The 16036-nt window shown below is 41.9% G+C and overlaps 3 protein-coding genes across 4 annotated transcripts; 2 read left to right on the forward strand and 1 right to left on the reverse strand.

Annotated features, from left to right (window-relative positions):
• The first annotated feature begins 9681 nt into the window (after nucleotides 1-9681).
• On the forward strand, nucleotides 9682-11248 carry LOC105275669 (39S ribosomal protein L46, mitochondrial). The gene is made up of 4 exons (XM_011332676.2): nucleotides 9682-9969; nucleotides 10134-10496; nucleotides 10715-10857; nucleotides 10955-11248. The coding sequence occupies exons 1-4, from the start codon at nucleotides 9912-9914 to the stop codon at nucleotides 11228-11230; spliced, it is 840 nt and encodes a 279-aa protein (XP_011330978.2). The 5' UTR covers nucleotides 9682-9911; the 3' UTR covers nucleotides 11231-11248.
• A 102-nt stretch (nucleotides 11249-11350) lies between these two features.
• Nucleotides 11351-12944, reverse strand: LOC105275668 (probable 18S rRNA (guanine-N(7))-methyltransferase). 2 transcript variants are annotated; one of them, XM_011332675.2, is made up of 6 exons: nucleotides 12853-12944; nucleotides 12667-12778; nucleotides 12484-12521; nucleotides 12234-12412; nucleotides 11686-12112; nucleotides 11421-11565 (listed from the first exon to the last, which is right to left on the reverse strand). In XM_011332675.2, exons 2-6 carry the CDS (start codon nucleotides 12703-12705, stop codon nucleotides 11421-11423), a joined length of 828 nt encoding a protein of 275 aa, XP_011330977.1. In that variant the 5' UTR covers nucleotides 12706-12778; nucleotides 12853-12944. The 2 variants fall into 2 exon arrangements, with proteins under 2 accessions (XP_026827780.1, XP_011330977.1); XM_026971979.1 differs by lacking the exon at nucleotides 12853-12944 and having other exon boundaries at nucleotides 11351-11565; nucleotides 12667-12839.
• A 53-nt stretch (nucleotides 12945-12997) lies between these two features.
• Nucleotides 12998-15963, forward strand: LOC105275666 (WD repeat domain-containing protein 83). The gene is made up of 4 exons (XM_011332670.3): nucleotides 12998-13202; nucleotides 13284-13527; nucleotides 13718-13944; nucleotides 14157-15963. The coding sequence occupies exons 1-4, from the start codon at nucleotides 13130-13132 to the stop codon at nucleotides 14528-14530; spliced, it is 918 nt and encodes a 305-aa protein (XP_011330972.2). The 5' UTR covers nucleotides 12998-13129; the 3' UTR covers nucleotides 14531-15963.
• The last annotated feature ends 73 nt before the right edge of the window (nucleotides 15964-16036 follow it).

Below are 16036 nucleotides of genomic sequence, written 5' to 3' on the forward strand. Positions count from 1 at the left end.
CGACGATTTTGATCTGTATTGAGTGTTGCGTTTGAGACATTTGAGCGAAACAGGAAGAATAATGAGAAGACGATCTAAAATGAGTAACGAGAGCGATGATCTTTTCACGATGATAGACTTGAATCTTCATTCACGCTAACAAAGAGATTTCATTTTTGTGACAACACATTTTCAATTTCGCACATTGCGATAATCATGTGAAGCTGATGTAGTTAGGAGATCGGGATGATAATGCAAAAATTTCCCCTCTTTCATGCCCTGTCTGTATAAAGTTCTCGCAAAGATAACTTTCTTGTTGCCGCGACTTTTATCGGCAACAGTCAGGCGCGTTATCGCTCGGCAAATATTTCGATAAATCAGCGCGGCCGCAGTGCAAAGCAACGCGGCGCGGCGCACTGTAGCAGTAAGGTATACAACACATATCTTAACGTCGTATAAATCTCCCACTGGAAAATTACAGCAACGCAGGATAGACAGAAAGATCGCGAAAGAAAGGACGAGAAGGAAAGTTTGCATCGAAGGTGGGCGAACGAGAGTAAAGAGAAGGGGGGAGAGGATAGAAAGCGCGAGAGACTCCCCTCGATCGGTAAAGGTGAGGTGGCTCGGAGAGAGAGGAGGGCGAGGCGCGAGGCTCGAAGATCCCGGGTTGGGGTAAAACGTATACTTCCCCTCTCCTTCTGCCCATCCGCTGCCACCCTTGGCTGCTGCCGCCTCCTTCTCCTCTACCATCGCACCGCCGCCGTCACCGTCACTACCAGCACTGTTCCAAATCCAGTGGTAGTAGCAATAACAGCGACAGTGGTAGCAGCAGCAGCAGCAACAGCAGCAGCGTCTGCGACGGTGGCGGCAACGCAGAACGCAGCAGCAACAGCAGGCGGCAGAGGAGGCAACGACGGCGGCGGCGGCGGCGGCAGCTTTCCCCACTTCAGAAGAAAAGCACTTTCATAAATCTGCCAGCAGATATATGTGCGCACAATTTCCGAGATCCGGCCATTAAAGAGCCTCTCCTCGGCTATACCTCCCCCTCCCCTCTCCCACCTCGTCTGCTTCTCTGCCTCTTCTATCGCTCCGAACCCAACCGGTCCACCCTTCTCTTCCTCCTCCTTCACCTCCTTCACCCGTTATTCTCCCCCCTCCCCCTCTCCCGCCGTTCCTCCGCCGCGCTCAGCCGCCGAAGCGGCGTGGATATAATGCGGCCGGGAGCCTGAAAGTAATTCTCTCCGTGGTTATATCTTGATCTCATCCCCACTCCCCGTCACCTCCCTCTGCCGCCTCCTCCTCCTCCTCCTTTTCGCAGCAGCCACCCTCTCGCGGAGAGAAACCCCTCGAAACCATTGCTATGAAGAATAAACGGCTAAGCAATGCCAGCGAGCCCGCGATCACCCTCCCTCCACCGGCCTCTTCATCCACCATTCCGCTCCTTTCCACCTGAACCTTCCCCCGAAACTCACCCCGAGTCGAAAACTCAACGCGTTTAGATAACGTACTGAAATGCCTCACGGCACACTCCTCCGCCTATCCTACCCCCTTTCGAGCCCCCCTCCCCCTTTCTACCTTCGTTTCCACCTCCGTGCGCCACGTGGAATTCACCCTTTTCTCAACGATCACATGGTGAGGCAGAAGGTGGGGCGCGCGGGATGAGTATGCTCCGGATATCCCGCGGCGCGGAGTAACACGCTGTAAACAGTTTACTTCTAAATCGTCGAGTTTGCCATATATTTTCAGATAGGGGCTGACTTATGCCCGCCGACGCCCCCGGTAAGCGTCGACCGTTTTTAAAGATTTATCTTAGCGCAATACGCTGACACGAGGGACTGCGCCATTGCACGGTACCGCAAGGCTCTCCCGGCTTTGAAAGCGTTCTTTCAGAAAAGTTTCAAAAGCTGCTAGTCCTGCTGCGTGTAACTGCTGCTGAAAAAAGACAAAGAAAATAAAAAATGCAATAAATATCATCGAGACCTTTCTTATGTACTTTGTGAAACTTTGAAATAATACATAAGACCACTCTCGTGTCTGCTGGCATTATTCTTTTAAATAATAGTATAACTGATCAACATTTTTGTTGTTCAGTCATGAGTCATGTCATGAGTCATTTCAACCTTGTACAAAAATGCTCCAAATTGAAAAGAATTCAGTTCAAAGTGTCAGACTAACCGTAGAGTGAATAATGTCCTTGCGTCACGTATGATTCTTATGTACCTCGTCTAACTTTTAAAATACAGAAAAACTCGGAGAACGTAAGAAAAAAACAAAGAAATGCGGAAATGACGAAGATGAGAGACAGCCAGAGATACCGAGGAAGGCGAAATGAGAAAAGGATAGAACTGCAGAGAAAGAGAGAGATGAAGAGAGAGAGAGAGATGAGGAGAAGGTGAAATACATCAAGATTGCATCCCCACTCAACATCAGAGGACGGGAGAGGACGTTCTCCTCTTCTCGTGGCCGTTGCAGGGGAACGCGAGGGAGATTGTAGGTGGATGAGGAGGCAAAGGACGGGAGGGTGGGTGAACGGCGGTGGTTGTGGCTGAATTCAACGGGGTGTACCGTCTCTGTTGCCAGCCCCGCCCGTCATATTCCGCGAGGGCCAATCCCGCGAGCTCTTTTTATTAGATCCATAAATCCATCATATCGACTTCACCCCCGTGGACCGCACGCCCACGCGTACTCATTGGTCGGCATTATGATCTCACACCTACACGAGAGATCACGGGGGAGTTTATGGCGACGCGCGATACCGGATCCGCCGCGCCTTTGGCGCATTGCGGACTTTTCTTCACTCCGCCTCGTTATTAATATTGAATTTTTCCACGGGGCAGAGCAACGAGGACGAGAAGACTGAGGAGCATCCTCGCGGTGCGTCAGGAACTTTCTCGCGGTGGAACTTTCTCACGGAGGAGTGGTACGTTCTTGTAGGTGGGCTCAAAAAAACCATCTACGTTGGTGGGGCGCGGGAGATGCGCGCGCAAATCTTCCAAGCCGGTCTGCAGACCACTGTCCATTCTTCGCCATCTGATGTTCTTCTTTCCTCATTGCGCTCCGGGGCCGACGAGAAGTCTCCCTGAGAGGAATCGAAAATTCGCGCGATAATGTACTCCCACAGAGAGAGAGAGAGAGAGAGAGAGAGAGAGAGATGGGGGAGAAAGAGCTTTAGCTGTATTTCGGAATCACGTTATGGAATAAAAAAGTATTAAGTTAGATATTAATACTCTAATAATCTTAGATTTAATTCGCCTATATCAATACAGTGATGCGATAAGCCTAGTCTTGCATCTATCCATTCTGAAAAAAAGAGGAGTTCGTACAAGATGAGGGTGTTAATCATAAACGAGCGCACTATCATTACGACGTAAATATTCATAATTTGTATGCAATAACGTAATAGAGATGCGAACGGAGCGTGAACAGAGATATTTCTGTTCCCAAAAGGCTAGTTCTGCTGTCCCCAAAGAGTCGCCGACTCGAAGGAAAGCAACGGGGAGCACAGGAGCAGGGAAGACTCGAAGACCATCACACTGCTTGACGGACGCGAGGATCAATATCCTCCGATACCATACTCCGAAAGCTATATACGAACCCATTTCCACCGCCAATAAAACGCCATACCTACGTGTATTGCGCTATTCGGGCGATTCTCCTCCTGGCCTCCTATTGGCCGTAAAACACTGGTCGGCTGAAAGGTTGAATTTTATCGCGGGGAAAGAAATATCGATGTAAAGGAGAGCAACTCAGGACGCTGCGCTGTGCACACTCATACACATGTACAAACCCACGTCCACACAGTCGCTATGCTTGTTGTGCATCACGGCAAATGTGTCGATGAAACGCCTCGCGTAATCTCGAAATGAGAAAAGCAGGAAGGCACGAATGCTTATAAGTTTAGAAAGTGCTCGTTTCTATTGAAATTACGTAAAATTTGAATGTGGATATCAGTCTCTTAAACATATGAGGGAAATCCGTATTTGATACATATAAATAAAATAATAAATAAAAGGTACTCGTGCCCCTCTACTTTAGTTTATATATTATTAACTATATATTAATACGTACCAATACCCTAATGTAAAACTCGATAATACATATATTAGAAACCGTTATTATAACAAGTACAAGAAATAACATTATTTGTAAGTAATCGATGCGCGTTAAGAATATCGAAATTATAAATAACACATAATACCGTCGAATAAAATCTCTTACAACCCTGTCTAAATCCTTTTTCATCCACGTCAAAATGAGATACATATATATTCAATTCTACGATCCGCCTTCTTCGGAATATCCGTCAATCTGGTAGCAAACGGAGAAGTGCCCAGATGCTGCGCAACATGCGGAACGCAGAGACAGGATCCCGTATGAATATGAACAAGAAGACTCGCTCCGCGCGATCCCATTGGGAGATTCGCGGATCCAATCATAACGCGTACCGATATCGCCGCGACGCTATGATATGACATTATCATAACGCGGCCGGTTTATTATTGGTCGCGGGTGCACCCTACTCTGCCTCCTTCGCTCCTTCCTTTCTTCCGCTCTTCCAGCCACCCCCTGAGCCATGTTCTATGCCACGACGCATACGTTTCTCGGTTGGTGAGGTGGGGCTCGAAACCCTCCCCCCTCACAACCACTCACCTCTCCGCTGCCGCCGCTTCCCCTTCTAGTGCCGACCGCTCTGCCGCCATCTCCCCGCCGTCTCCCAGCCACCCTCCACCCCCGCCCAAATTATGAGGATCAATACACGAGGAAGCTTGCAAGGGCAGCGCCGACGCTACTCGTTTGTCGACCTTCTTCGAGCGTGGACCTTCTTCGTCTCGCTGGACATCCGTACGGATGACGGCGACGCGGACGACAGCTTCCTTCTCGTTATTTTATTTCACTGTCTCACCTTTTCTACATGAAGTTTTATACATGTATATGATGAAGTATGATTCCGCTTTCACGTCCAATGAATATACCGTGATTGCATCGATTTTATATAATCGCTTTATGATACAAAACACGCATGTCTACTCACATTATTATTTATGTATTGCAACAAAAAAAGAATTATCAAAAAATAATATATGTAAAGTAGATAAATATTAATCAGATTTATTATGTATCAATGTTTCAATAAATAATAAAAATTCCAGAATTGTAGTTAATGTCTTTGTATACATTTTAACATACAGTGAGAAACATTTGTTGATAATTAAATATCATAAGAATGATCTAGTTTAAGCAAGCTTCTACTCAGATGAACCCTTAGATGAACCCGAGAGAAAGCAAATATCTACATACGATTATAATAAAAGGAAACTCGTATATTCGACACCCGCATGGTCTCATATGTGCATGGCTCGCATTACATCGCGGAACAATCGATACATACTATCAGCACGATAGAACTCGAATTCCTGGTCCGTGTTAGCCGAACTAAGCCAATCGAGCTCCCATTGCCATCGTTCAATGACCACAAACTGCCTAGTCTCCCAACATCTGCCTGTCACTTTGCATATTTTACCAAACGACAATCTCAGAATCACCTGTTCTTCATGTATGTCAATATCTATTCCCATTTTTAAAGACTGTTTCGTCTAGATTCCTTTTTACATAGAATTTTATCGAGAAAATCATGTGCAAATAGTCACAACGTAACGCGGTAAAGTACAAAGTACTTGAACACACTGCTATAGTATATTTTTCATTTAATGTGAAACCGCATTTACTGTAATTTAATAATAATTTAATAATAATACTCTCCGTGAAGCACTATGTCTCAGAGTGATAACGTGAGCATCTTCCATCTCGGATATTTTATCTTGTTACGATACATGCAGCTTCCCTAGTCAAATGTGACGGCCGTGTCGTAACTCGGAGGCGTCGCGAAGAAAGCGTCGTTCCATAGGCAGCGCTTGAAAGGTGGTGCTAGAGGGTGGCCGTGGTCTGTCAGCCGGGCGAGTGTGCGGGCGTAGATGTCCGATGGTGGTAGTAGGACAAGGGTAGAGACGGAGGAGCGTGGAAACCCCGTCCGCGGGAAAAAGGAGAAAAGGGAGTGAATTTTTTATCGGTAAAAACTCCATTAGAGGGAGAGAAGCGACGGTGTTTGTTATTGGTCATCCTCGGGGAGGAAGACGGGAGGGATAGGGTGGAGAGGGCCCTGTCCGGCGTGCAGATAGATATCCATCGATCCGAAAGACGGTAGATCCGTCCTCGATTCTACCCCCTTCTTACATTCTATATCCCGGGGAGGACTCGCCTCCCTTTATCCACCCTTGGCTACTACGGGAAGCGAGACGGTGAGAGAAAGAGAGCGAGGGTGAGATGGACCGGGAAGAGGAATAGGGGGAAGGGGGAGGGAAGGGTGGCGCTCGTCCCTTCCTACGAGGGCTCTACATACGTACGCAGAGGCAAGCATCTACAATGTTCCTTTGGCGCGCGGGTGGTATCAAAGAAATCAATTACCCAGCAGCACACACGTGAGTCCTGCACCCGATATCTCCGCATGGTCCACCCAACCTAGCCCGTTCTCCACTCCTCTCCCACTACGAAGGCAGTGCCGAGCATTCACGCCCTCTCTAGGCGTCCATCTTTTCTGGAGTGCCACCCCCCCTGTGCGTCTCACATATTTATTTTATACTGCCCGCACCTTGCACGACCGTTCCAGGGCCACGGGATGGAATTCTTTATCAAGCCTCTCCTCCGACGTGGATTCCACCGTCCGTCGCTTCAGCCGAACGCGCACTCAATTGAAACGAGGCGGCATTCAACGACGTCATCTTCGCGAAATCTACGCATCCAATGTTCTGATTTTATCAACTTATCAAACATGATTTACTTATTACAATCTGTAAAAATTGAAGTTCGCGTCGCGTTGCATCGGTGACAAGAATTATATATAAGTTTTTCGAAAAACGTTAAACTAATCATTCAAAATATAATTGCAATATGATCTTTTTTTTCAATGCGCTAAAAAAGACTCCTAATTTCAAGTTTTATCTCGCCAAGCTGCACGATGCGTGCACGAAGTTTCACACAACATTTCAAGATCAGGAGAAATTTGTTTAGTTGCGCATCCGAAGTCGATCTTAGTCAATCGCGTAATGGCGATGTATAGTATTAATCTGAAGCAAGAACGGCTTCCGTATTAGAGCGTCGCTTTCAAGAGACAGGCTCGAAATCAAGTGGATGGCGAATAGACGAAGAACAGCGAGATCTAAGAGCGAACGAGAGGAGACAATGATAACGATATAAGAGGAAAGGAAGCGGTAAAGCGACAAAAAGAGGCAAAGAGAGGACGCAGACAACAAAAAAGTGAAGAGGAAGAGAGAGAGAAATGGAGAAAAAGAGAGCCTCAATGTGGCGCGGGAGGATGGAGGACGGCCGTCGGAATAGCCTCAACTGGACAGCACGTGGACGACTGGACTACCTACTTTTATATCGCTCGGGAAATAATGGGATTCCCATCATGAAGTGGATTTCCCTTGGGAGCCAGTGGACATCGATGCACCCGTCAAGAGATCCAACACCATCCGACGCCCGTATCCTCTATCGGTCTCCTGCAACCCCGACGTTTATCATTCGTGCCCTCCCGTACTCACTCACCTGTTTGGAGGTTTCACGTCACTTCCCGTTACACTTCGTAGTGCCAGAAAAATGAACGCAGATAAGATCGAATAAAGACAAGTTGTCGTTTTCTATTAATTAGTTTATGAATTATCAAACTTATTTGCATTTTCTCTAAATCTATTATTATGTTATTAATTTCTTTTATTTATCACTAATATTAGTAATTATCGTGTCACTTTGTGGAAATTATTATTTGTCCTAATTAACGTTAAATATGTTGCGAAGATATGAAATGTATTATAAATGTAATAATATTTGAAAAATATAAATGAAAGCTGAATTTGGCGGATTATTATATCACATTTATTTAATTTACCGAAAGCGTATACATTTTATAAACAGGATATTACTTTTTCTAAAAGTAAAATGGAAGGACAACGTTTTCATCAAACATTTTCAGTCTTTGTTAAAATATTACAAAAATATATAAAATTATTTATATAAAAATGCTATACTTGTCTCATAGTCCCTCCTTCCTTTCGAATACTTTGCGAAGGTATCCAGTAACTCGAATCTTATTACCTACTCTTTGTTGCATGTATATTTTGCTTTAAATAATATATGTATGTACATATATTGGGTCATTAAGTATGAAACTTTACAAATGTAAAAGCGTCATCTTTAACATTTGTTATCTCAAATTTGGCGCCAGACGTCAGTATCAGGTTAGGTTAGTGTGACAGATGTATGTTCGCTCTTCAAATGTCATATTTGTTTGTTCAAATATCTTCATTAGTTTTATTGGTGGATTCTTTTTTATAGAACTATGGAAAAGTCCAAAATTCGTGTGATTTATGAATATGAGTTCCGCCGTGGAACCACAGTGTCGGAGACAGCTCGTAATATCAACGCTGTATTTGGTGAAGGTTCAACTACTAAAGCAACGGTGGGCAATTGGTTCAAAAACTTCAGAGATGGAGATTTCAGCCTCGCTAATGAGCCACGTGGAAGACCAAAGACGAAGGTGAACAATGATCACTTGAGAGCCGTAGTAGAGTCCGATCCATCTCAAAGTACACGAGAATTGGCATCGATATTCAATGTTTCCATACCCACCATATTGGTTCATTTAGCTGCAATTGGTAAGATAAAGAAGTTGGACAAATGGGTCCCGCACGAATTGACCGATGCGCAGCAGGCGCAACGTCTAGAGGCTTCCCTTTCTTTGCTTTCCCGTCACAAAAATGAATCTTTTTTTAATCGAATTGTGACCTGCGATGAAAAGTGGATACTCTACGACAATCGTAAACGCTCACATCAGTGGTTGAACGCTGATGAACCACCGAGACATCGCGCGAAACCCAACATTACACAGAAGAAGCTTATGGTGACTGTTTGGTGGTCCAGGTCAGGTGTTATCTACTACAACTTTATGAAACCTCGTACATCGATAACGGCTGAAGTATATTGCAAGCAACTGGACGAAATGATGCAACAACTTGCTATTAAACAACCGAAATTGGTCAATCGGTCAATGCCAATCCTGTTGCATGATGATGCTCGACCGCACACTGCACGACTGACCGTGGCAAAGCTACGGGAGTTGGAATTGCAAACTCTCCGTCATCCACCATATTCACCAGATCTATCACCTACCGACTATCACTTCTTCCGGAATTTGGACAACTTGTTGGTGGGAAAATTGTTCAATTCTCAACAGGCAGTCGAAACAGCCTTCCGCGACCTCATCGATTCCCGTACTCCTGGCTTCTATAGTAGAGGCATAGACCAACTACCACTAAAATGGCAGAAGTGTGTAGATAACATGGGCGCATACTTCGATTGAAAATAAATCATGTCCATGTGCCAAAAAATGCAAAAGTTTATGTTCTATTTGTAAAGTTTCATACTTAATGACCCAATATTATTTCTTTGCAGTTAGACATATTTACTTCGATTATTATACATTAAAGTTTATTATAAATAAGATTGTTAAGATTAAAAAGACATAATAGAAAATCATTGTAATGTATTAGTGCCATCTTTTTACATATCGCATTATTAAGAACTCAAAAATACTAATAGCATATCTACAATCCATAAAACCAATTTCGATACTATCGATCAATTTTGGTTGCACTGAAGGTAACTGTGATTTGACCGAGTGTTTTCTAACCTACCAAGTTAATTTAAGTCCGTTTTGAGATTTTTTGGCACGATTCAGACGCAAAGCTTTGTAATATTAATTATTAATGCAGAGTTTTGCGTAGTACAGAATAAAGTAACAATAAATCAATTTCTCGACACTTTCTTACATATTCCATTAGTCAGGCTTGCGTTCTAGGTTATTGAACAACCGGTGTGAAATGCTCAAGCAAGGTTTAAGATCGTTTGCATTGTGTAATGTAAATCAGATTTTACCAGGTAAGCAACAATAAGATGGGATGTTATAAAATCTTGATTGAAAGTGACAATTCCACTTCCTTTGCCTCATGTTTCCATTATATTGATGTAATCAGCTGTATGCGCTTACATGTCTGTCATGGATGCATATGCGTTGATATTACAATGATGTATGTTTTACACAGGCATATCAAAAAAGGGAAATACGATATGTGCCAGCGTGATTCAGCCTCAGAATGTTCAAACATTGTGCACTGCCCCAGTTGTAAAAACATGGGATTTATACAGTGCTGTCTGTTTAGAACGTCATCCCATTATAACAAAACCGATGCAAGAAATAGAATTAAAATTTTATACTCTGTTGAAGCAAATCGAACTTGAGAACAGCATGATATGTGATTATGAATTAAAAGTGGAAGAAAAAAAACAGTTAAAGAAGGTAGATGACAATGCGGATATGGATTCTCCCTTATTGCAGACTGTACAGGACTTTGAAGATAATTGTCAGGAAGAATTTAACAACTTTAAATTTGCACCAAGGATTACAAGTATGTATTGATTAACGAATTAGAATTCGTAAACAAAAATTTATGAAACATTTAAGTAATGATTATGAGATGCATGCACTTAAAATGATAAAATTCTATGGAATTCTTTCTCTTATCTATGAAAACATCACAAAACAAAAGGTCATTTGATTTGCATGTGTGTACATGGATGATTTTTTTAACATACAAAATTACCGATTTCTAAATAATGCTTTTAGAATTTGATGAACAAAATATAACGTCATCCTTGGAACGTAAACTGGATCAAAGTTTACTCTTGCTGGTACAACAAAAAGTGGGTAATAAGAGTTACTGGATACCTCCGCAGGGTATTCGGAAGGAAGGAGAGACTATGCGACAGGTATAGCATTTTTATATAAATAATTTTATATTTTTGTAATATTTTAACAAGGACTGAAAATTTTTGATGAAAACGTCATCCCATTTTACTTTTGCAGACTGCTAAAAGAGTATTGCAAGATACATGTGGTACAGAGATAAAAGCAAAATTTTATGGAAACGCACCTATTGGATTCTATAAATATACTTACTCAAAGAAACTTCGTGAGCAAGGAAGTTACGGTGCTAAAATATTTTATTTTCTAGCAAAATATGTAGATGGAAGTATTAACGATAATAATGTAAAATATCAATGGTTGAATCATGAGGAAGCCGAAAAAATATTACCTAATGACATGAGAAAGAGTATTTCACAATTTATGATATTTAATTAAATAAAATGTAAAACGTTGCTTTATTCTTTATCTTCTAACCTTTCTACGAAAAGACAAAGATTATTAAGATTATCTAGATTTTAGAAATAGTATTTATAAAGTAGCAAGAACACATTAAAATTACTCTAGGAAATATTAAATATTTTATTTTAAAAATGTTTTAACAATATCCATATTTTAACAATGCATCCTAGAATCGTCCGCTTCTTTTTCGTCCAGTGTACTTGGAATCATCCCTGACTTCTTTTCCTTGCCGCCGTCGTCTTTCTTTCTTCTCTACAATCCAGTCTCTGCTTTTCTTTAACGGTTTACCCCTAGCTTTTTTTATATATTCTCTATAACGGACAGACAAATGTTAGAAAATTATTACACAAGCTAAAGTGTAGATGTAACAATTCGAGTTGCACGTCATGAGATAAATCACAAGGTATCGCAAAAACTTGAGATTTTTGTACCTTCTTGAATTAAGAACAGTTTGTCTTTCCTCGTTTTCTGTACCCAGTGCCTTTGGAAGTGGAGCAGCGCCTCCGGTCATCAGTACCAAGAACATTTTCTTCGCTTTTGTACTGTTCGGAAAATCTATGACTACACCGCCGAAGAAACCAGCTTTCATGGCCTGCGTGGTAATCAAATCGATCTGTTCACTGTTCTCCGGATAAAATTGTAACACCGCTCTCGCGCTCCTCGATAAGCATGCGAACAATGTCGAGAAGAATTGGTATAAACGTTTTGTAGGATTATGCGATTTTTGGTTGGCGTAACACAACCATTGCAGCGCGGAGATGCTAACAGCGCCGTCAAATACACCAGCCCTGAATGGCATCCCTTGACCCATATCCCCCAGGATTAAGTTACCACTTGTTTCTCTTTCAGCAGCTACATCTGGAAAGTAAATACTCAATCGTGACTTTACGAATATATATATATATATATATATATATATTAAATCTAATTATGAAAGAAGAAAGTTAAAATATAGTTGCGCTACAGTCAGAATACTTACTAAGCATAGCTGGAGAGATGTCAACACCTATCCACATGTGTCCTTCTTCCTCCAATACACCACCACTAAGACCAGAGCCACAACCAATATCCAAAAGTAAACAACTCTGATCTTCAGGTAACAGAAGAAGTTCTATAGCACGCCTGCACATCTCTTCTTGGATATCCATCATCCGAGAGCTGCACATATTTTTTTCTAAGAGGAATCAATTGATAAAATTGTACATAAAGGCGATTATGTAAAGACGTACCTCTGTGTATATTTTTTGGCTTCTCTTTCATCATAATACTGGAAACACAAAGAAGAAATGCAATATTAATCTTTTCATTTGACATACACACTAACATGCAAAATTAGATTCTTCTCGCTTGAATTTTAATCATTAGTTTTAGAAAATAAACAAGAATCACAAATTAATTAATTTATAACTTACCACCTCAGGTGGTGCTAAATGTTCTGGACGTTTAGACATAGCGTTTAACAATAAATTCCTTCCTTAATGTGATTTACTTTATACTCGTTTTTCTTTTTCTGTAGTACATAACCTTAAATACATGTGCCATGAAACATGTGCTTCGCCATCAAGAACGAGCGCGATAGTAAATTATCCAGTGCCTACCTCATTTTCCATAAGAAACAGTGGAGACTCGTAGCGGACATTCTAAAAATACCAATGCAACTATCTCATTGGCTACCACATATCTTAAGATCACTTTTAAGATAATGTCTTTACTCAACAGTTGTTATGTTGAAAACATGGATGTGCTGGGATAACATGACAAATATAAAATACTTCTATGACTTGTAACTGTACAAATAATAAAGAGAGCGTCTAATAATTGTTTTAATAAAATTAAAAGAGACATTTTGCTATCCAATTTGCTTTTGCACAAATAATGGATATCAAATACAAATTTATGAAAGAAATTGATTGCAAACAAGGAGCCGTCAGATCCGTACGATTCAGTGGTAAGAAAGATATTAAATTGTAAGTACAATGTGTTTTTATATAGACTGTGTTATATATAAATTATATTTTATGTGTTTCAGTCGATGGTTCTTACTGCGTAACCTGTGGGTCAGACAGAAAATTGAAGCTATGGAATCCTTACAAGGCAGTTTCCTTGAAAACTTATGGCGGACACGGCGACGAAGTGATGGATGCCTCCGCGTCCTGTGACAGCAGTCAAATTGCATCTTGCGGATTAGACAAGTCTGTAATTCTCTGGGATGTAGCAACGGGCCTACCTGTACGTCGCTTTAGGGGACATGCAGGTCCAGTTACAACAGTAAGGTAAATCAGTGATGAACTGTGTTAAATATTGTTTTATATTTATATTTTATAGTTTATTTTAATATTATTTTATATTAGTTTATATATCCCTCTCATATTTGTGATAAAATGTCTTTGTAATATTCAAGAAACAAGTTTTTGTTGGCTAAATTAATTAAACTAATCTTTATGTTTCTTCTCAAAACTGCAGGTTCAACGAAGAATCCTCAATGATAGTCTCTGGCTCACGTGATAACAGTGTCATGTGCTGGGACGGACGTTCCAAATCGCAAGAAGCTGTACAATGCTTGAGCGACGCTAAAGATTCCATCTCGAGCGTGAGAGTTTCAGATCATGAAATCTTGTCCGCTTCTTTCGATGGCAAAGTACGTACTTACGATATACGTGTAGGAGAGCTCTGTGCTGATTACGTGGGAGGTAAGTACACGTATAACAAAGTGTAACGAGATAATATGGTGCATATGCAATTAGCATAATTTTATTGAGTAGAAATACAAAATTAAGATAAAAATAAAATAGATTTTTTGTCTTTCGTGGCGATACAAAACTCTCCTTTCTTTTGCAATTATTTATTCGTAATAAAAAAAGACTATTTTTTATTTATTTCTGATTTATATGCCTGCATACAGATGCAGTCACGTGTGCTAGTTTTACAAGAGATGGCCAGTGTCTGGTCGTCAGTTGTGCGGACGACGTGGTCAGATTGATTGACAAAGATTCTGGGGAGCTGCTTGGTGAATTCACGGGACATACTGGGAAAGACCTGTGCTTGGAATCAAGCGTGGATTATCACGATTCGAAGATCCTTTCGGGTTCGGCGGACGGAAAGTTATGGATTTGGGATCTCGTGTCTCAAAAAGTCGTCGCAAAACTGTCGGGATTTAAGCCAACCAAACATCCTACCGTATCCATAAGTGTTCATCCACAGAAGAATTGCTTCTTAGCTTCCAACGGATCGGATATATTGATGTGGACTACTTCAGCTGATTCGACTGATGAATAATTATTAAGATTGTAATATTTGTACATAATTAATATATTTTAGCTCTCAAACATGAATATACATGTATTATAATGTATTACAATTTATATAATATAATGATACGTTTTTATAAAATCAAGTACTCTCTTGGACAGTTAAATATTAGAATTCGCATGCGAAAACAAGAAATGATAAAAAATGCTCTTGAATGATAATTAACAAGATTTTGCTACAATCCCTACGCAAAACCTGTTTGCACACTACACTTGTGCCGCGAAGTAACAATGCATAAAACGCGATCGCGAGAAATTTTAGACCGCCGCGCGGGCGTTTCTCATACGACGTTCCGACAGAAGTGAGAGAGAATATAGGTTAAGTTGGGTCACATCACATAATCGCACTGATGTGCATACGTAATACGTGCATACTACACACACATATACGTATGTACTCGGCAGTTCACGCGCGCGTATGATGTGCGTGAAAAAGACTTTCGAGTGTGTGCATTTTAATGCCGGTGCGACAAGGACAGGCGCCAGTTCGCAAAATAAGATGAGAGCGGATGGGAGGGAAGAACATGCGCGCGCAGGTGGCGCGATCATTCGGTACGTCAGAGTCATTGGTCACCGGTAACGCGAGAGCGAAGGAGAGGGAAATCGTTTTGCGCGGAGGATGGAGCGCGACAGAGCGCAATAGCAGAAAGCAAAAGAAACCGACCGAAGTGCAGTGCCGGATTAAAGAAGTCGGGCGAATTGCTTTCGATACTTTTCATCACGGGTAAAAGCTTGCATTTAAAAAGGCATTGAAGGCTTAACGAGTGCATTATCACTTTTAAAATTAACAGCATTGAGTAGAAATATAAAGTTCTGAGATTTCCACAAAGTCTCGAAATTTCCTAGACGCAAAATCGTATTGAATTCTCTATATCGCGCAAAAGGTCAAAGAAACTCGGACTCGAAGCTAATGCGTGTCTACCCGTGAGTATTATGGGCACGTGATGGTGCTTGTTTAATGCTAACTTGTAAACAAGTGAAAAGCTGCACGAGAATATTTTTCCTCGTACTCGTAACATCGAAAATTGGACTCGTTGCTGCGCGGTGTGTCGGCTCGGACGGCTCGGGAACCGTCCAACGTCCCGTTATTTTCGGTGTCTACTGTTCGGAAACAAAAATATCGAATTTTCGCGTTGCGAGTCGCCCCGAGATTTCCGGGCGCTGATGCCTCACGCGCTCGCGCGGCGGTCCGCCACTGCCGAATCGACGCAGTAAGCAAGAGAGACGGGCAAGAGGGAGTAGGATGGATATACCTCATGAGACACACGAAGATATCCGCAGACGGGGCGGGCCGGTCAGTCTCGCCACTTCGTGAGGTGTGTTTTTTGCCGCGTGTAGCCGCGAAGAAGAGAGTGAACGATACACGGAAAAGGACGGAGGACAAAACGGAGGAGGTTAGGGTAAACGAAGGAGAGAGAGAGAGAGAGAGCGAATTTCTCGATTGACGGGTCCGCGGATACCGGACGCGGAGTGG

Source organism: Ooceraea biroi, chromosome 8, assembly GCF_003672135.1.
Source record: "Ooceraea biroi isolate clonal line C1 chromosome 8, Obir_v5.4, whole genome shotgun sequence".
Taxonomy (NCBI): domain Eukaryota; kingdom Metazoa; phylum Arthropoda; class Insecta; order Hymenoptera; family Formicidae; genus Ooceraea; species Ooceraea biroi.

What these genes read in the sequence shown, in the direction of transcription:
- LOC105275669 (XM_011332676.2), top strand. Translation starts at nt 9,912, where the DNA reads ATGCTCAAGCAAGGTTTAAGATCGTTTGCATTGTGTAATGTAAATCAG. An exon ending in ATTTGCACCAAGGATTACAA is followed by an intron (nt 10,497 to 10,714) that starts GTATGTATTGAT and finishes TAATGCTTTTAG; the next exon opens with AATTTGATGAACAAAATATA. An exon ending in AAGGAGAGACTATGCGACAG is followed by an intron (nt 10,858 to 10,954) that starts GTATAGCATTTT and finishes TTACTTTTGCAG; the next exon opens with ACTGCTAAAAGAGTATTGCA.
- LOC105275668 (XM_026971979.1), bottom strand. Translation starts at nt 12,705, where the DNA reads ATGTCTAAACGTCCAGAACATTTAGCACCACCTGAGGTG. An exon ending in GCCAAAAAATATACACAGAG is followed by an intron (nt 12,413 to 12,483) that starts GTACGTCTTTAC and finishes AAATATGTGCAG; the next exon opens with CTCTCGGATGATGGATATCC. An exon ending in ACTGTTCTTAATTCAAGAAG is followed by an intron (nt 11,566 to 11,685) that starts GTACAAAAATCT and finishes TGTCCGTTATAG; the next exon opens with AGAATATATAAAAAAAGCTA.
- LOC105275666 (XM_011332670.3), top strand. Translation starts at nt 13,130, where the DNA reads ATGGATATCAAATACAAATTTATGAAAGAAATTGATTGCAAACAAGGA. An exon ending in GGTCCAGTTACAACAGTAAG is followed by an intron (nt 13,528 to 13,717) that starts GTAAATCAGTGA and finishes TCAAAACTGCAG; the next exon opens with GTTCAACGAAGAATCCTCAA. An exon ending in CTGTGCTGATTACGTGGGAG is followed by an intron (nt 13,945 to 14,156) that starts GTAAGTACACGT and finishes GCCTGCATACAG; the next exon opens with ATGCAGTCACGTGTGCTAGT.